This window comes from Neopelma chrysocephalum, unplaced genomic scaffold, assembly GCF_003984885.1.
Source record: "Neopelma chrysocephalum unplaced genomic scaffold, ASM398488v2 Primary Assembly neopelma1_65c, whole genome shotgun sequence".
In the NCBI taxonomy this organism is placed as follows: Eukaryota; Metazoa; Chordata; class Aves; order Passeriformes; family Pipridae; genus Neopelma; species Neopelma chrysocephalum.
In genome coordinates this window covers 1,011,561-1,032,761 of record NW_020897724.1, presented here as the reverse complement: position 1 = coordinate 1,032,761, position 21,201 = coordinate 1,011,561, and the positions used below count along the sequence as shown (strand labels likewise).

Below are 21,201 nucleotides of genomic sequence, written 5' to 3'. Positions count from 1 at the left end.
TGTAAATATTGCTTGAAGTTCTTCAGCCAGAAACTTTAAAGATCAGCATTTTTATATAAATAATATTCTATCTAAGCGGGTTTGAAAAATGGTCCACAGCCAACTCCTGCTGATGGCTGAGAAGTCAAGATGCTGATTTATTAAATATTTAAATACCAATATCAAACTGCTCAGTCCACGGCAGTGATCACTCATTTTGAAAGCTGATATGATATTCCAAACTCGACTCAGTTCTGACTCTTGGGCAATTTATTTATAATCACATTTGCTGAATGGGGTTTTTTGGCTTTTTTAAGTCACCACAAGGCAAAGTATCATGCTGAGTTTCATTTATTATTTTAGGAAACTATTTAAAAGCCATACTCAATAGCATTTTATCTTATTGTAGCAAACATGAAGAGTCTTCACTATTTATAGTGATAAAAATAACAGCAGTAGAAGCTCAATTTATTTTGACTCTTTCAAAATAGTTTCACAGAAAATCTAAAAACCTAGTGTTCTAAAATCTACAATGCATTTGAGACTTTCGTTTTGATATCATTTGGAAGAAGATTAATTATCATTAAAATTATTTATTACGTATACAAACCATGGGTGCAATAGTTTCTACAAATCTGGTAAAACAAAAAAACTTCTTGTGTCTCACTCTTCTTTTTTGCAATTAGTTCTCAAGGATTATTTACATACTTAAGTACTTACTTTGAGTCAGAGGCCCCAGTACTACTAAAATTTCATCCAGATCTTCAATGGCAGCTAAGAAAATAATTCTAGTTTTATAGAAATACAATGTGTGGAGTTAGAATGTAAAAAAAATTATTACAAATAGTGCATGTAGCTGAATCTGGTCATTAATGATAAATATTACAGAAAATTACTGTGGATTGATTAAATATCCTTGGAGCATAAAGCATGCATGTGTTCATTTTTAGAAATGTTGGTACTGTTCCATCCCCCTTTTTCATCTATAAAATCTGACCATCCTACTCAGTTTCTATTCTTACCACTCACTAATTTGCATAATTTTAACATGGTGGAATATAGCTAGCCTAGGAATACTTTTTTCTTTTCCTATAATTACACTCATCATGGAAACTGTCACTATTTAATGAAGGATAATTTCTGCTATTATAGGAAGCCTAAGCGATGGTTTTCGTGAATAATTCTTAATATGAATCACTACACTCGGCACAGTCGGAAGTAAAAACATGTGTTCTCACTAACAAATATCCTTTTAAGGATGAATGAAGTTTTTCAACTCCAGATAAGTACAGTGACTGGCCCTTAAGAGCAGTGCTATTCATTCATACAGCTACTGACAGGACCACAATATTCACAATTAGAAAACCATCAGACAGATGGTGCCAATTTCTGAAAAGTCATCTCGTCCCTCAAAACACCTTCTTGTAGTCAGTGGAAATACAGGTCCCACCAGGAGAGGATTCAGAATCAAGACTCCAATTCATCTGGTCGTGGACACTTCTATCACAGACCCCAAGAAAAACAGGTAAACCTGCTGCTAACTCATTATCTTTCAGATATAAAACCTGCTCGTTACTACTCCATACAGAGTCTATTCCAAACATACTGATCTCCAAAACAAGAGAATAACCTAGAGATACTAAATTTTCTCTCCTCAAAATATTTATTTTTATGTTCCAGGATCACAGTAATTCACAGATTATTGTTTATTTGACAATTCTTTCTGGAAAGTTTCTTACTGAAAAAAGTAAGGCCACCTCATCTACCAGAAAATGCTCTGTAAAAATAAGTACAAAAATCTACATCAGTAATTTTCCTCAAAAGGAAAATACATCAAATATGTTATTTTCACTACTGAGAGATATTACTCTAGGATAGTTTAAAGAAATAAACAGGACTTATAATCATCTCTTGCTACCCCCAGTTTCATGTAAATGATTTCATTTGTTTTGGTGAAGACTCGGCAAGGAAAGCAGAGACTTCTTCATTGTTTCTGCTCAGCAGTAATTTGATAGTATTCCATCACATAACATTCCTTTGTTTGCCATCAATCTGCATTACAAAACTCCTCGCACAACAGCAAATAGCCAGTCCGAGATGAATCAGGGACAGTTCTCACAGAAACAGAACTGTTGTCTTTTCAGATGCTGATATTTTCCCACAGGGGGAGAGCTCCTGTCACACTGGGCAGCACGTGGAAGCACAAACCCTGTCCCCAGCCACACTAGGACTGTGTTGTGTGGCTGAAGAGCTGGTTAAAAACCAGCCCTTGCACAGGACTGGGTGGTTGGTTGTCTAATAAGATTCATTCCAGGATCAATCGGGAAAAAAAAAAGTTTCTTGTAAATCAGAGTCAGGTCTAAGCACGGGGAACTCTTTCACTGTCATTTCTCTGCAAGTCCAGGAGCCACTTCCATCATTTAGTTCCTATCCCTGTGCCTCCAATATACTGTCTCACAATGGCAGCATCCACAAAACCAAACCCTGTGCACAGATTTTTTTCCCCCTTCATGTTATCCTTACCTTCCACTGTTTGACCTTCTCGTCTGAGCATCTGGACAGCTCCTACATACTTCTTAAGTTGCACTTTTAGCACCTCATTTTCTCTATTGATAAAAAGAACAGAATAAATGTTATTGATTTCTCAAAATAGATGAAAGCCTTTTTCAATGGAAACAAACACACTATCTGTTATAAGCTTTACCTAAGTTGTGTCACCCGAATGGGGGGAAAAAAAAGAAAAAGATTTACACACTAATAATACATTTACAGCAGAGTACCAGGAAAACTAGTTTTCCAGGATCACATAAACATATCAGTGAAACAGGTTATCCTGTAATCAGAAACTTTCATTAACTGTTTGATTTAGATTTTCTATATTATGCTGTATTGATGGCAAACAAATGATATAGTCTCTCTAAATCAACAATCAATTAAAACATAAGGATGGGATACTAGAAAGGACATTTGTTGCCAGGTGTGATGGAACCCTGGGCATGTAACAGATCACAGAAGGCTGGAAACAGATGAAACACAAAGGCAGGCATTTTATTTATGGGAATTTATTTGAGAATTAGAAGTATTCAGAAACACATGCAAATATGTTTGATGGTCCTTATGATACTATAAAAACATACACACACAAAATATACATATATTATGTATATATACACACACACAAATAAACTGCTGTTGCGAGCAATACCACATTGCTCATATAAGAAGCCTTGACTGGTACTATATTCATATTTCTATGGATTTCAAATCAGCTTTCTGAACTATGCAACCCCAATTTTATTCAGTGTTAATCAATAGAAGCAGAACTATATGCAATATAATGAGTTTATACTATAAAACCAATCTTCACTTCTTCTTCCTGCTCCCTCCCAGAAGAAGCTCCTTCATCCCTTACTAAATATGATTAAGTTGATTATCTTGTATCTCACTCTTTTTATAAAATGTTTTTGTCACTTGCGACATGTCACCAACTAACTAAGCAGGAATAAAAAGTCATTTATTATAGGAATATTCAAATTAGTTTTCACCAGCACAAACAAGAGATATTTTTTCCTCTCTCTAAGAAGCTGCTTAGGGGAAGTGATGGAATCATTTCAAGATGCACAACACATCATTTCACCCATCACTGAAGGGCTATGGCTGTGAATGAAGTGTTGTAAAACAGAATAATATAAAATGCCAAATCCAAATGCAATGCGGCTTAAGTAATACAGACAGTAGATAAGAGGAGGCAAATTAGGTGACAGAATCTACAGTAAACAGAAGGTGCATAGAAGTGTAAGACAAAGTATAGTCAAAATTCTTATCCCCCACTTCCCTACACGGTGCATTTTCATCTTCTCTATCTGCTTCTCTTGCTACAAAGCCTGTCCTTTGTATTATGCTTTCCTCCAACACTGCTGAATATAGTCTAAGGATATGCAATCTGAGATTATCCAATTTCACAGTCAACTTCAATAAATTTCTTTGCCTTGCAAAGGGATGTAATAGCATTCCATACAGAAAAAGGAATCTCAATTAAAAATCTTTAGTATTGCCAAGAAGCCACTGGCACAATATGTCCATGAATTTGAGAAAGGTTCTTTGATAAGGACAAAAAAAAAAAAACAACAAAGAACCAGCTGACAACATAATACTACAGAGTCTATTGAGTCTATTCTATCAGAAGACTGGGAAATAGGTTGAACACTGAGACTGCTCCTTTTGAAACAATATAATAACTGTTATGAAAGAGCTATTCAAATTTTTCACACGGAAGAATGAGATTACCACTACTTGAAACTAAAATTACCTAAGATTTTTTCCATTTTTCAAAGAGAACTTTGTAAACTTGGTAAAAATTTCTCTCAGTAAGCCACCATTTTGTCTAGGAGAGCAGAGACTCTCTGGAGAGTCCAGGAGACCAGTTGAGTAACTGCAGATATCCAGAAGCCATCATTTCAGCTCTGACTGATGTGTCACTGAAATTTGTCCTAAAAGCCTCCAGGAAGGTATTTATGTCAAATTCTTCAAAAGAGCTTTGGGGACACACATAAATATCAGCTCTTGTAACGGGAAAAATATTCATTCATCAAATCACAACAGTCAGATTCTTACTGAACAATTTCCCTTGCCTTAAAATATTCAGAATTTTACAACTGAGGAAAATTTTCTACTCTGGTCATGTGATCAATTGTTCTCAACATAAACAGTGAGGTTTCTCTACTTCAAAATATCTAAAACTTAGTTTCCTCTTATTCACCTACTGTATTATGCACTCATAGAGCAATTGCAAACTTTTTGTTACTTCAAATTCTTTTGATAATTCATCTTGCTCAACTCCTTGGTTTAAAGTATTATTTATTAAAAAATTTTACTACCCTTACTATTGCAGCAGCATCACCTACAGTGCACAAAGTGAACCAATAAAAAAAATTAGAAGGAAAACCTATATTCCAAAATAACTATATGCAATGTTAGTAGGCTAGAAAATGAGTTGCAATGAATCATTAAAGAAATGCATCCCAAGGCCATTGTAACTGGTGACACAAGAATTTGTTGTACCTAAGCAGCTCCCAACACTGTTTTTGTCACACAACAAGGCAAACTGACTGACAGAAGAGCAATCAACACAACATCCCCAGTCTCGGCAACAATAACAGAAATTACATAAACTTGTTTAAAAATAACTAGTTGGTCTAAGTGAGCATCTCTTCAGATCTTGTTATAAAAGCTCCTTATCTATTCTTTAAAAAGGTATGTGCATGACAAATATCTGATTCACCCATATGTCACTGCAAATTCTAAAACTGTGGGGGAAGTGAGTCAAAGAAACACGAATACACAATTCCTAGAACCTGAAACGTGAATATTAAATGCTGAAGCATTTGCATTGTCTCTATGGCCTTACAGCACATGAATGTCAAACCCATTTACCCATATCTCTCCCTACCTCAAGTGAGTAGTTTGGTTTCATGTGTCACCAAAAGCAGAATTAGTAGTGTTCTAAATACTTTTTTTTCTTAAGAAAGCTTTATATTTATCATTTTCAAATACCAGCTCTGCTATGCAATAAAAAGCTTACAGGAATTTCAGCTGTGGCACTTTAGGACTGACACTGAGCACTCAGCCTGTGCAGGCAGAAAACAAACCCTTCTCTCTGAGATAAGGCCCAGATTACTATTCTTATTTAACTCTTGGGATGGGTTTGTTGTTTACTATACATGTGAATCATCCCCAAGAATTTACACATCATAGTTTACTCTAGAGATTATTTACAATTGTAAGAAAAATCAAACCATTACAGCAGCATTTACCTTCAAAAGTCTTTCTTAAGCTAAATCACATTTAGATGAGGGGAGGGTTACAATTCTTTCAGTAGAGCTGTGGCATAAAGTCAAGCTGAAGGCAAATCACTACTGTTGTTTAACACCCTCATTAATGACCTGGGTGCTGGGCCAGGGTGCACCCTCAGCAAGGTCACAGCCAACACAAAACTGGGCAGCAGCTGATACACAGGGGGGCTATGCTGCCATTCAGAGGGACTGGGACAGGCTGGAGAACTGGACTCAGAAAAATTCCATGAAGTTCAACAAGGGGAAATGCGGAGTCCTGCGTTTGGGGAGGAATAGCCCGAGGCAACCATTCATGCTGAGGGGCTGGAAAACAGCTCTATGGAGAAGGATCTGGGAGTCCCGGTGGAAAAGCAGCTGACCACAAGTCAGCAACACACCCTTCATGGCAAAGAAAGGCAACAGCAACACTGCTGGCAACACTGCCCAGAGGGGCTGGGGGGATGTTCAAAACCTGACTGGAAATGGTCCTGAGCAACCTGTTACAGTTGACCTTCCTGGAGCTAGGGGAAAACAGCTGCACCACTTCAGAAATTGGTACTTGTTTGTTAATAATGTTTGGCAACAACTGTTGCTCCTGATGGTCAGCCATGAAAACCTGCCAAGAGGACAAAAAAGCATCAGCTCATGGAAAATGTAGTCATGCTTAAGTAATCCAATAGAAGAAAGACAGATCAGATGGAAGTGTCACTGAAGGGATGGATAATCCATTCTTTACTGCTTACACATCTGAGGGCACAAAGAGAAGGGTGTCTGTGTCAGCACTGACATATGTTACATAACTGAAAGCAATAAATAAAGACACAAATATTCCTACTCATTTCAACTAGGATCACTCAACACAGTTGCTACTTACTGGAGTAAGAACTTGCTGGGAGCAGAGGAGTCCCCAAACTAATCTCAATGTGGTACTACATAAACCACCTACCAAAGGAAACACTGTGGAGCAATATTAAAATGAAATAGCTTCCAAAACAAGTCCACACTGGCTCCAGATCTGACAGCTAGAATCCCAACAATCCAGCTTGTGTATTTTGGAGGAAGAAAAAAAAAAATCATTTTTCTTGCATATAGACTTTTTTATTCCCTTGTTCCACTGCAGTTACTTTTTGAGACCTTTTCAGCCCTTCTTACCGTGCCAAGGCCTGGACTTTGGTGGCATGTCGCTCTTCCTGCTCTGCTACTTTCCTTCTCCAGTTGTCCATCTCCTGCCTCAGTGCTGCTGAGAGCTCCATCTCTGCATCCAGCAGATTTCGCAGGGATCTGGAAGAAGGCAACAGCCTCTGGTTTGAACCCTGCAAACACTATTTAGTAGTTAGAGTATATTCCAGGAATCACAGAGTAGGTTGCCTGAATGACACCATTAATGCACTCCCAAAATTTCATTATTCAATGGAATAAATTCACGTGATCTGATTATACAAAGATATGAAAAGCTACAAGGAAATAGACCCAATTGGAGCAGTTGTAAATGCTTTCTATTAATTTCTATTACAATCCCATCAACACGCCCAAAGCACAACCTGTTATGGGATCTACTGCACCACCATACAGAAAGAATTTATTATTTAAAAAAGTTTATAATAAAAGTTTTCAGTGCTTCAGTGCAAGTCCATACATCTCAGAAATAATCTATAGGCAACATATTTACTAGCAAGGGCAGGAGACAGACATGTCTCTGCTGCAGATCTCTGTGTAAAGCCTTTGATGAGATAGCAAAGGTCAGCACGATGTATAATGGAAAAACCCAAAGCATTCTGGTTCTTCTGCCAAAAAACACAAAGCTGAACGGGGCAATAACTTGCATTTGTGGGAGTAGGAAGAAGAGGAGGCAGGAAAATAGAATCAGTTGGTAGAATGGGCATTAAAAAGTCCCAAAACATCTATAGGAAAATGTAAATTACCAAACATTGAATACATTTGTACTTTCATTCATCTAATTATGTGTCTCAATAAACTAAATAAATACAAAGTAGGTTTGTATTTATTTTAAATATTAAATAAGAGATTGATCATTTTTACATTTACCTCATCATTTTGCCCCAAGTGAACATAAAGACCCTCACAAATGAAAGCCACTTTCAGCATTACATTGTCAGCCATCCTACAACAGTTCTAAACCAGAAGGGGAAAAAAAGACATTTTCTAAATATTTGTGAAAGGATAAACTTTTGCTCATTTGGAAAGCTGTCTTAAGAAATCTTCAGAATTTTTCGGCTGTAAGTTTTGGTTTTGAAAAAAACTGTAACTGCAAAAGCTGCCAAAATACAAGGATTTATCTGTGATTAAACTAAACTAACTCAAAGGAAGAAGCTGACCTGAAAACATTACTTTCAGTATCGACATTTAAATAGTGGAGTATTAAGTTTAGCTTTTGCAGAAAAATAACCTATACATCAAAAAGATTACACAAAAATTATGTATAGCTTCACATAAAGGACAGCTTGTATTAAAGAACAGATTTTTTTTTTTTAATTACAGTCCCTCTTGACTTAAAAAAGAAAACTACCTATTCTGCTCTTCCAGTTCATCCTTCCTATTCATCATGGCCACGATAGCTTGACGAAGTTCATCTAAAGAGAAGGGAGAAAAAAGATTCAATGTCTGTGTGCACTTTGCTCAGTTCAGATCTAGAAGTCATGTACACAGGCAACACACTCCAAATGATGCCAACACCATTTGCTATTCAGCAAAGCACATAAAAATGCTCTCAATCTCATCACTAATTTGAGCAATCTTTCAAAACCGGGGTAATTTAACACCATATCAGAAGAATTGATCAAACCAAATGAGTCTGCATCTGGCTTTAATACCAATGTTTACAAGTGTGCCCTGGGTGCAGCTGGTTTGTTTTAATCACAGCTGTATTGCAGAATGCACCTTTTCACTCTGTGCATATTAATGACATACACTGCTCGTTCAGCTCCTTCAAATTGCTTCTTTTCCTTCCTACAAATTCTGGCACAGGAAATATAACCCTTACAGAGAGGTGGGAATAGAGAGAATGTCACTGCTTCTTCATGGCATTTCTTCTCAAGCTCAGGCTTAAATATGGGATTTCTGAATCTTGTAATTTCCTATGAAAACCTTTCTATTTTTTAAAAATACTTTAAAAATACTTTCTGTCATTACATCAAGAAAAAAAATTTTAAAAAACCCAACTGATAGAATTTTAGAATTTTTAAAGATTTCTTTAGGTTTTAACATGATACCAGAAAAGCCAAATACCATACAGAAAAGTGTCAGCTCAAAGCACTGCCTCACCCGGAGTCCTTCTGCTGAGGTTTTAGTAAAGGTTTTACCATATAACTGTACAGATGCACCACGACTACTTACTATAAATTTACAGAAAAATATTAGGACTTAATCATCTAATCTAAAATTATAGATTTTGACTTCCAGATCTTGCATGAACACATGAAATAAAAGAGGTCTTCAGAGATTCCAGTGGCTTCTAGTAATCATCAGGATGGATACATATCATCCAAAACCAGATTTTTTTTAACAATTGCACTAACAATTTCAGATATATTAACCAATAATTTTATGAGTGCTACAAGGACACAATTATATTAAAACATCCCTCCCAAGAGTTAAATGAAATGCTCTCATGTTTATATATAATAAATCAACCAACTCTGTTTTGCAAGTATTCAACAAATTTGTCAACAAATTTTGTGTGCTTTTACTGAAAACATACCAACAGAACTGGTACTACTTGTTTTCTTCCAGCAAGCAAAGCCAGTGGATAACTTTTTTCCCTTTACATTCAGTTCACTGATTTACCCATATCTTTCTTAGTATTTTCTACAGCTACAAAAATTTTTGCCCATTCAAGAAAAATTTAACATTGTCCTGTGGACCAGATGAAGTCTGCTAAATCTAGTAGTGGCCAAAACATGAAGGATTCATGTCAATCCAATGTATCAGTCAGTGCTGCAGACACCACAGTTCCAGGCTGGCATTGGTAACCTCCAGGTTAACCCCACCCTTGCAGGACTGCAGGATTCAGCAGGGTTCTCCTATCATCTGAAACCAGCCAACCCAAATTTCTCCATGCTAGATTTTTTTCCAAAACATTTCTGCTTCTTTGGCCATGAAGAAAGTAGATGATTATTTTTCTACTCATTTCATATTATCCATATTACAGCTTAAGAACTAATTGACATTAGCAAGAAACATTTCAGTAGGTCATTAGGGGATTTTGCAGTTCATTACTTCAGCATAGAAAGAATAATTATTTTTCTACAGAGAAAAAAAAAAAAGAAAACAAATCCAAATCTTGCAGAAAAGCCAAAAGTGAAATTTGTGGGTATTAAATACGAGCATACATTAAAAAAAATCTGGAAACTTCTGCTTTCTCGTATTCAAAACCAAAGCTGCAATTACATGGGTACTTTAACCAGTCCTCCTAAGGCTGTGTTTTCAGTGAAAAGGACATTCCAGTTGCCTTTTCCATCATTGCCACCACCTCCCTTGTCGTGGCACTGGTGTTTCTACTCACACTGTCCTGGCAGGACCTGACCCAGCTCAAAATGGGGGGTGTATTTCTTTTTCTTTTCACACAAGCAGTGGCCAAGTGATCTTACTGTTGAGTTTAATGCTGTTGCTGGCACAAGGCACACAACAGAAAGCAGTAAAGGCAGAACACCTTTCTAGTTAATAATAACAAGGAGTAAAAGCTGGAATATCCCTTCTGGCAAGAGTAAAGTTCACACAGCAATGAATTGTCCAGGTAACCACTGTAATTTATATAGGAATTGTAGAAAAACTTAGAATTGAAAGATTATATATGACAAAATACGCCGTGCTCCTTTATTTTCATCACTATTTTTCAAAAGATGGTCTGTAATAGCTTTGATTGGCTACCACTAATTTGGGGGTGGTTGGGGGGAGTGAGGTGAGGGAACAAAATAAAAAAAAAAAAACAAACCTACACTCTGAGATTTAAGTATTATACTTAGCTATAAAATATCAAACTTGGTGATAATGCAACTCAACACACTATTAGTATTATTTTAGTCATGATGAGACACTGCCACTTTGAGGGCACACTGGAAAGGTTGGGGATTTTGAGAGGTTTTTGTTTGGTGTATTTTGTGGTTTTTTGGTGGGAATTTTTGGCAATTGGTGGGTTGTAACATTCCTGAAAATGTAATATGCAATGTTGCCAAAATGTCAAAATGGACCACAATCCATCAGCCTATCTGTGAAACAAACAACTGCTCTAAGGATAAAGAAAATAGAACGATCCAGGAAGTGCTATATAAATGTATACAAGCAAAAGGATCCACTGAAGGCCTTTAGTACAGTAACACTCTGTAACAAAATAAAGATCCTGAACTACAATGTTGAATCCAGAATCCTCCTCAAGAAAGCATCAAGCCAATGATATTTTAAATATTTCAAGCGTGTCATTAAAATATGATAATGCACAATCAACAGTTAGTTGCTATTATGTCTCTAACTGAATAAATTAAAGCTGTTGCTACTCAGACAAGTTATTGCAGTGCTGGTTCTGCACTTACTCTGGGGTGCCTACTCTGCAATAATTGCCTGTGTGCACACTCAGGGCTTTAATGCGTACTCATTTATTAACATTTAAACTGTGAAGCTATTATAAATTGTCTCCATTTTGTCAATTTTACCAGCCTATTTAAACTGTAACCTTAACTTGCCTAATAACTTAATCTTCTTTTCCTTATTCCATCCAGAATCTTCCGCATGAGTGGAGACCTGAAATCCCACCTTCTCCCAGTCCCCTCTCCCACACACACAAAAGCAGAGCACAAAAGCGAGATTCTGTTAAAGGCCACGGTTTGCAAAAAAAGAAGAAAAAAGATTCTTGAAATAGAAGATGTTAAAATACTTTTCTATTTCCATTTGCCTCGTTCTTCTGAGAGTTATGGAATTGACAACACTATGGGGACACAACAAAGCAGAAACTCCAAATTTCATTATCACATACAGGAAAAAAAAAATCAATGCTTAATTTAGGATCACAAAAGAAAACACACCTCATACTCAGTATTCCTTGCTAATTTAGTTCAATTACAGATACCAGTGGAGATGTGGAGGAAAGCTCACCACAAACCACTGGTCTGGCTAAGAGACCAGAGATCCCAGGAGGCTGGTACAGCCCGTGCCTACCCAAGCAGCATGGTTATACTTATGTTGTTTCTTCTTGAAGTGATGAGTATTAAGGAGTCATATTTTCTATAATTTCTCAAAACAAACACAAGAACTATACAATTTATCATCCACACTTCTTTAGCCTCTCCATTCACAATAAATACAAAAGAGTAAAACATTATTGGTGTAATTAAATAAGTAAAAAGTTACCAAGAAAAAGTCAGAAACTTTAATTTCATGATCTTTTGATGCAAGGAACCGAATAGAACTAAAAGGGCACCGTCCTATTTAATTCAGGTATAACATTTAAAACTTACAAAAATTGCAATTTATGACTTTCACTTATGCTTCTGGAAGGATTTCAGCAGCATGTCAGACCAGTCAGCTGAATGCAAACAAAGTAAATCTGGTATCATTCACTGAGGCAGGTTCACTTCAAACCTGCCAGAGCACCCACAGTTCATAAGCTTTTGTCTGTTATGCTTGCCTCCAAGATGAGTGTATGATCATAACCTAATTTTCCAGCAGACTTATGTCTCATACATTGTGTGGGTTAGAAAAGGGAATAAATTTAAAAAAAAAAAAAAGTCAGGGTTGTAGCAGTAACCATAAATTTGGCATTTTCTGACTTCTGGACTTCACAACTTCAATTTTTCTCCCCGCTCTTCTATTTTTTTTTTTTAATAAAACAGTGGGAGGATGGCCAAGTATTCTTACTTCATGAAAGTGTTTGATGTTAGACTTTATGTCCTACTTCAGAATTGCCTTGTGCTTGACACGACATTTATGTTCTCTAAAGTACCATTAACAAAAAGTGATACACTACTGCTATTAAGGATCAGCCTTCAACACTAACATATCTAAAAATGAAGTGATAATCAGAGTTCTGTAAAGACAGATACAAGAAAACCAGTTAAGTCTTTCATATTATGTAACCTTAGGGGATATTTTTGCAACAACTTCTTGAAAAAAGGATTCCCATGTGCAAACCAGTAATTCCAAACTATGTCTTTCTTTATAAGGTCACCTTCAGAGCATGAAATACATTATGCTTTAAGAAACACCTGTCAATTTTCCAGCAACCTCCAGAAAAGTCATAAGTTTCACAACTTATGTTGTTTAGCCCAAAAGTGGATAAGTATGTTTTGCAATCACCTGTTATGAAGAATGAGCTGTAAGTGAAATCATCTCTCAGAGAACACAAGGTCATGCAGAACTCCTCTGCAATCCTGCACACAAACTATCAGGGTGGGCTGGGAGCAGTCTCCAGGAATGATTTATTTTTTTTTATTTTCCTGAGTGCAAATTTACACAGATATTTTCAGAGACAAACAAAACTTCCACCAGACTAGTTACATCCTAAATCAGAAGTCTGACCTTTAAAGACATGAAGAGCTGTATGCTCCCTAAGCTGCCTGCACGAACACTGACTGTTAAGACTTTATTTAGTGCTCAAGAATCCAGTAAATATTATCCTGTCATGTCACTATTCATAGGGCAAATATTAATAAGAAACAAATTAGACAATCCAGTGCTGGTCTTCTACTGCATAGAAGGGTCCTGATCAAAAATAAGTCTAAGATGAACTGCAGCTTTGCTCTCACCAATGAAATACAAACACCCTCTTTCCACGGCTGTGCTTTCAAAGAAGTCACGAGAATTTAGTACCTGTCAGTGACCAGTGGCAACCAGGTGACAGAACAGGTCAGAAGCTGTTTAGAGGACACAGAAAGTACAAACACATCCACCCTATTGACTTACACAACCAGGATAAAAATATAATACGTAGGTTTGATTATTCAGTAAAGTTCTTTGGTGATTGTGAAAAAACGGGGGCTTTCTCAAGAATACATGAAAAAATATGGAATGACGTACAAAGCTACAACCTTTGCTAACCTTTGTGGTCAATACCAATTTTAAAAACTGAAGAAAATGAGAGTGGAAAAAACTAAATTACCAATTATTTGCTAAGAATAGCACTATAATAAAAGAACCCTGCAAAAAAGGACACAAGTAGCATCCTTCTCAAATGAAAGTTTTGGAACTTCTTTTTTTTTCCACTGCAAAAACAGAACGAGGAGACTTGTGCTGGTAGGACAGATTGTTTTCCACCAAAACAATGCTGAAAATATAATCTTTCAATGGCAATACTTTGGAACAGACAAAGATGTTTGTGATCCATATATGATAAATACAATTTTTTAAAAAATTGGAAATGTACATAATAGAGTAGATACATATATATAAAACTTCTGAAAAACTTAATTCTTAATAAAATTAGTTCTAAGACATAATGATCTGTAAAGTAGGGTAAGCTTTCAAAAGATGTCTAAAATACACAGCAAAAGTAACTCTATGGATTTTGATTTATCTTAGGTGGTATTAATATTTTTTGAGCTGTATCTGCTGCTGAGTTAACCTATACCTTACAAATGCACAAGACATGAATCCAGGAAAATAATTCAAAATAGCAGAAATTTTAAATTACAGCTTCTCACAATATAATTTTCTAGCCTGCATATCACAAGAAGCAAGAAAAGCTTAGTACTATACTAGTAAGTTGGAAAGGAAGCAGGAAAAGAATAAAAATTTTAAAAAATTAATTTCAGGTTTTGTCTCCAGAAGTAAGAAGCACAAAAATCCAGTCACTGGAGACCTCACAGCTTTCTCACTGCACTACTGCATTCCATTTTTCTTGCCTGATGTGTTAGAATCAGTTGCTATGCAACCAAGCTATAAGCCTCACCATTTAATAATTCTTCTGCTAATTGCAATAGAGAAAAAGAGCTTCAGTGTCTGACTTTGTCATAGCACTGATTTCTTCCTGTACAAAGAATCTACAATCAATAACAACAAACTTGAAAAAAGCATTTTTATTGAATCTACCTGGGATCAGCTATTATAAAGGTATTGACTAATACTATAAATGCATATTCATCTGAATTTTGATTATAATTATGATTATTTACTAAGTGTCCTACTAGCTTTGTAGGTGGTTTTAAAATGCCTCCCTCTCCCAATTCCTTCCCCCAAAGCCTTCTCTGAAATGGGAAACTAATGATATTGTGCATGCTTCTGTTGATCCCGTGTTTCCATTTCATTTACAAATTGCCAAGTACCAAGAACTGAAAATCTGAAGATTTTCTTTCTATTTTATAGCTGTCTTACCTACACCTCGGAACTAACTGAGCAACTGAAGGAGACCAATTGCGGCCCCTGCTGGTACCTGACACCTACAAACCAACAGAATCAAGAGAGGGCAGGAACACCTGAAACATTCCCATTGAAACGCTGCAACCCAAAAAATAAAATCAAAATGTAAGAACAAAAGGATATCGTAGTAATAACATCAGCAGAGAACATCTAATGACCAGGTATCGCAGTAACTAGCAACAGGAACTCCATCTACACCTTCAATTATGTCTCAAACTGGTTTCCCACTTCATGAAGGACCTTGCAAGAAAGGATTTTTCAGCTTTGTAAAGCTCAGCCAGCAGACCAATGCCAGAGCCTGGAACCTTGCCCAGTGAAAATGCATGGTCTACCTCCTTTAACACAGGTTGACACAGAAAGCATTTGAACACGACTCCAAAAAATGAGATTAGAATATCTTAAGGGTTCACCAGTTTTGTTGGTTTCATGATTCAGTTTCAGTAAAGAATTTTGGCTACATCGCTTTTAACTTCCTAAATGTCATAATTTAAAACTTGTACACATTTAAATTTAAAAGAAGAAACAAACATGCACCCAAGAGCTTTAGGAACAAAGCCAGTTCAGTTACAGAACATTCTGTACTGTGAGGAACATCAACACATACTGGCTCACGTGTTTGGACAGTCAGTTTAGGAACTAAGCCTTTGTTCTACAAGAAAATAGACTAAAGATGGGGTAAACAATCTGCCTGTGCTTCTATTAATCTATTTCTACAGCAGAGGCTACTTTATCCTGTCTAGTTCTACCCTGAATACTACTGAAAATATGACTGTTCTCCACCTTCATCTTAACTAAAGCTTTTGCATATGAAAGCCCATATTTATGTTTGGAACAGATTTTCATATCAAAATCACAGACTGAGTGTACATAGAAAGAATTCTGTGTTTAGTTTTTTCTGACTAAGCATAAATGAAAGCAGGAAAAATAATTTTCAGAGCTTGCAGACATTTAAAGATGTTAATCAAATTAAATCATTGTTTTTCATTTAACTACTGAAGTCACGCCTACTGTAAGGATATAGTAGTTGCAATGAACCCTAACCTGGGATCTGCCAATACAAACATCATTTTAGAGCAGTTCTTTCTAATGTGGCCAGCACATCAGAAATGAAGTGCTCTATGCCTCTCTAAACAGATCCTACTGAAATAAAAATAGAAAGAATTATAGGTCTTTCAAAGTTATTTCCATCAATCTAGATACATCAAGGAAGTACTTACTAATTGTCATGGATTCTGGCACGGTGGCTGAAGGCAACATACTGCTTAAAGTATTCACTTGTGCTGGAGGACTGACTTCCACTCTAGTCATAAAAGTACAGAATAATCAATAAATGGAAACAAAATCCTAAATTCAAATCTTAAGAAAAAAACCATTCCAGAAACTAGAACTGTCATCCTATTCACCCCTATTTAATAACTTAGGTTTAACTATCCTTTATTGCATCTCCTGGGAGCCTGATTTAAGAATACACACAAAAAAACTCCAAATTAGCAGGTCATGGAGAATAAAGTAAAAAAAAAAATAACATAAAACCCAAAATAAAACTTATTTTCAAAACCAGGAGGCCAAGTCTGTCTGTTATTTGACATGATGATGTGAATTCTTCCAGATAATAGGAGAAGGTCAGTGTATGAAATAAGGCAAAAAGGAAGTGCAGATTTTTTGCATTTGTCTTTCCAAACATTTGCATGAGTACCCAGATGGGTAGTTGGTTTTCCAGTACTGATTGCATTAGCTAACAATAACAAGTTGCCAGCTACAAGGTGAAGTTTTTTTTTCAAGAAAAACATATTTGACACATACCTGTAAGGGAGATCAGATCTTCTGGGAACCAGTTCTACCGGGTGAACAACATGTTCATGCCCCTCTCCATTCTCCAAGTTATCTAAAGTAGAATGCACAAGTATTAGCTTTCTTCAGTTTACAGTACTTTAAAAAAATAAAACATAAATCCAGAAAGAAGGTAGTTACATTTTTAAACAGAAATATTCATCTTTACTAAAGATTGAAACACTTTAAATTCTTTCTCCAAAGTTGGCTTCTGCACATTCACCTCGAATGCCAGAAGGATTGTAAAGTCCCTTAGGAACACAGCCATCATCAAAAAAATCAGTATTGCACAATTTCTACATTGTATTTTATATGTATATTTTACACTACTAGTGTTGCAAAGCTATGAAGAGACTTCTTACTGATGTTATTTTTGCAAGCCCCAGGACTTCAACCTCCACATGCATCTGCTACTCATTACAAATCTGTTTGTGACTTGCAGAAGAATTTGTGGTTCGTCCCCAGCACGTGAAACCTTGCAAAGACACCAGTCCTTTATGTATTCCCAACAGAGCACCATGGCTTTTCTCTGGCCCCTTATGTCTATGTAGTAAACATCAGGAATCAGACAGATGAGACATTGTCTAAAAAGCATGAATAATATGCATCTGTCCACAGATCCACAACTGTCGGGATCAAAACATACACATCACTGGGCCTGTCAGTAAGGAAGTTCATGTGGAAAGAAACAAAAATCATATTTTACTGATGTTTTCTGCATCTCACTATGTAAGGGTTACAAAGTTACTGTAAGACAATCCTAAAATCACGAACTAAAATACCACAGATTAAAAGCAGGAATTCTAGGAAAAAAGTTAAGAGGAATTAGTTATATCAGAAAGACTATGGAAGAGAAAATAAATTTTTTAAGTCGTAGAGTTTACTGAAGCTCAGTTCCTAAAATGCATACTCCATTTTTGTTCCAAGCAACTGAATTTTGACTGAGGCTTTCTCATTCCTAGTTACATGGAGATATGATATGCCCTGACACATCCCTGAAGCACTGCAACAGACTAAAACTGAAAACACAGATATTAACATACAGCACTATAGATTAAGCTGTAATCTATTTCAAATATATGTGTCTTGTTATTAATCTGTATTAAGACCTATAAACCAAAGCATTGGGTTAAACTATGTATTTTATAAGAGCTATTTAAGATTGTTTTAGCAAATGGTGTCATAATAAAAATGAGCTTGCCAGTTACTGGGCTGAACTGCCCTCAGAATAAGCTAATGCCCATTCCTTCTCGTATCATTCATCTGTAGCACAAGTGTAACTTCCAAAGTCAAGCAAACAACTGCCTAAGGCAGCTTTCAATCTCATCAAACTGTCAGCATGGCTGAGGAGAGGGTGACTGTATCCGTGTGTATCCCTGTCCCTCCCTGGGTGGCATTTGGGTTGCAGGATGGGCCGTTTGGGGCAGCCCTGCCTGCCCAGTCTGGCAGCTCCACACGGCGCCCAAGGGCTCGGGGACAGCACAGAGAGCTGAAATCAGAACAACAGACACCAGGGCCTGGATTGCTGTTTCCTACAAGTGATGAAGATCCCTTTCATCAGCCCAGCGTTGGATCACTCCAGTTTGCAGGATGGACCACAGGGGTTATCACAAAGAGAGACAGAAGGAGAACTGAAAATGTCTGTGTATTGTGCCAGAAGGGATCTGAACGGGCCTGTTGATCATCTCTAGTAGTCTGAGCATTGTATTCAAAACACTTCCGAGATGAAGCAAGACCAAACGAGGATCTCTGGTATCTTCTTAATAAAAGTAAGCCTGTTACAGCTACTGTCCTCTTTGGTCATCTGTCTCCATCTTGGCATAGACTCCCAATTTTTGATTTCAGCTACAAACTCCAGCTCACAGTCCTGATGCCTCATGACATCTACAACTCCCACAACAACTGTGAGTTCCCATTCCACACACCACCACCCCCATAAACAGGGACAATTGTATCCCAGATTTCAACCTGTGGATGTTCTCTAGCAGTTTCTGTATAAAACTTAAAAGAACATGATGCCACAAACTATGTGATGCTTTCTAAATCCATTCCTTCATAAACTGAAAAATATGGCAGCACAAATAAAAAATGAAAATGTACTTTCTATCTTTATTTTGAACCACTGCCATTTCTTATAAGGCACATGTTTTAAAATACAGCAGAGGGCAGTACAGCCTTATTTTATGATTCAAATTTAAAATCACTGATTTTACAGAACTGAATGACACTTTTTCACAGGCCTTCAATTAACAATCCATGTAAACTCTTGGCATACAAAATGTATATTTAAAAAAAGTTAAATATTTTACAATGAAAACATTATTTAATGCCACTGATTAGTTTTTAAATGGTCACTGAAAAAATAAGCATACCTGAAGTTTTAATAAAATACCATACAAGACCACAGTTTAATCCCAAAAAAACTCTGGTTTATTTTTACATTGGCAAATCCTCCTCAACTAAATAACTACTCAAATCAAGAATTCTGATTCAGAACTAGAATGAATGTTAATTCCTTTCTACCCCAGATACACAGTATGTCCTATGTCCTTACAATCCTGTTATTTCTTGCCACTGTCCCATGTTAGAAATTCCATTATAAAGGTTGCTGGAATCCTGCGAATTAAATACCCACCTGTTTGGGAGTAAGAGCCAACAGCACTGACAGGGAACAGCACATCTGAGTCATCATTGAGGACCTGCAGAGGAGTCCAACTGCATATCTGAGAATTGCAAGTGCCTATTTCATGAGTCCTAGATTTAAAACAAACAAGCAAACAAAACAATCTCTTTATACAGTCAATATCCATGTTCATAATGCATATATTTCTTCCAGAGATACTACGTCAAGAAAAATCTTTACTTCAATCTGCCTGCCAGTTTCTTGGCCAGCCATACATTAATCCATTAAAGATCAGACAATCCAAAGCAGATGAGACAAACAGTGCTTGCCTTTTTCTCCAAACAAATTTCTTTGTCAGAAATAAAGCAAGCATATTCGTATTTAAAATTATTCCTTCTCTCTTGGTTTTGTCTTGGTTAACTATCTCCTCTTGTTTAACTATCTACTCTGATGTAACAGGCTTACTCTGTTTAAAATACATGTTTTTACTATGAAGTCAAAATAGAATTCATATCATATGAGAATAAGGAAACATCAAGTAGGCCAGAATTACAGCCAGGCTATATCATGCAAATATTTAAACAACTGAGAACTTCAAGGAGAATGAGAAAACTAATTCTCAAAATTTTGGTTTTCAGTGGAACTTAGAAGCAAAATATCATCACCACAGTGGCCCAGATGGTTTAAATAATGACCAAGAAAAAACAAGGAAAAACAAAAAAAAGGGAAAAAAAGGTTGAGGAGGAGGAATTGGGGAGGGGGAAGAGAGAACACCTGTAGTTCAGTTCAACATATCAATTTGCCAGTGCCCATGAAGAAAAGGGAAGGGCGGATGGGAAGCATGGAAAGTTTCCCACCAGCTCCTGCACCGTTACTTACTTTTCAGAAGCTTCAGTTTCACCTTCTGTGCCTTTATTTCCTAATGTTTTTCCATACAGCTCATCCTCATCTGCATCTTCATCATCAATGCTCTTCACATCCAGTTTCTGGTACTCATACTCTCCATTCATGAGAGAATGAGGCAATGAATTGCTCTTCCACGAACTGTTACTTTCATTCCCGTTCACATTTTTTCCAAGAGTGCTTTCAGATGAGGATAATGCAAGGACTGAGGATCTGTCTACACTCTCCTCTGAGCTTTCTCCTGTAATCAGAGTCTTTGTGGAATCCCCCAAATTTTGCTCATCTTCCTCTTCATCAAATGAGATAATATTGGTCACTCTCTTCTTCTTTTTTCGATCTTTTTTATATCTCAAATCTAGTAACAATACAAAGTTTTACATAGTTTAGAAGAGAGAAACAATATAGTAAATCTGTTTTTTCCTTAAAAGAGCTCATGTACTAAATGACTTTAGTAAAGAAAAAGCCACTTAGATCTACAAGGCATTCATTATCTTTCCATACACACAAGCTTTTAAATCTTTAATTACCCTCTTTATTTTATCTGCCTTACACAATTCAAATTTTAGAAAACGTTTTGGAGGTACATTCATAACATTATTCAATTGGAACTGGAAAAAAAAAGTTGAACAAACTCATAGAATGAAATTTAAAATAAAAAGTTAGCCTTCCTGT

The 21,201-nt window shown here is 36.4% G+C and overlaps 1 protein-coding gene across 5 annotated transcripts in view; it reads right to left on the bottom strand.

The window, feature by feature from the left end:
- SNX29 (sorting nexin 29) overlaps positions 1-21,201 on the bottom strand; it is a 96,165-nt gene that overhangs the window by 60,663 nt on the left and 14,301 nt on the right. For all 5 annotated transcript variants that reach the window (XM_027684248.1, XM_027684247.1, XM_027684249.1 and 2 more), the window contains 7 exons: positions 20,506-20,884; positions 19,639-19,757; positions 16,977-17,058; positions 16,391-16,473; positions 8,338-8,401; positions 6,963-7,091; positions 2,503-2,585 (listed from right to left, as the gene is read on the bottom strand). In XM_027684248.1, the coding sequence (XP_027540049.1) occupies positions 2,503-2,585; positions 6,963-7,091; positions 8,338-8,401; positions 16,391-16,473; positions 16,977-17,058; positions 19,639-19,757; positions 20,506-20,884 (939 nt within the window). The remainder of the gene's footprint in view (positions 1-2,502; positions 2,586-6,962; positions 7,092-8,337; positions 8,402-16,390; positions 16,474-16,976; positions 17,059-19,638; positions 19,758-20,505; positions 20,885-21,201) is intronic.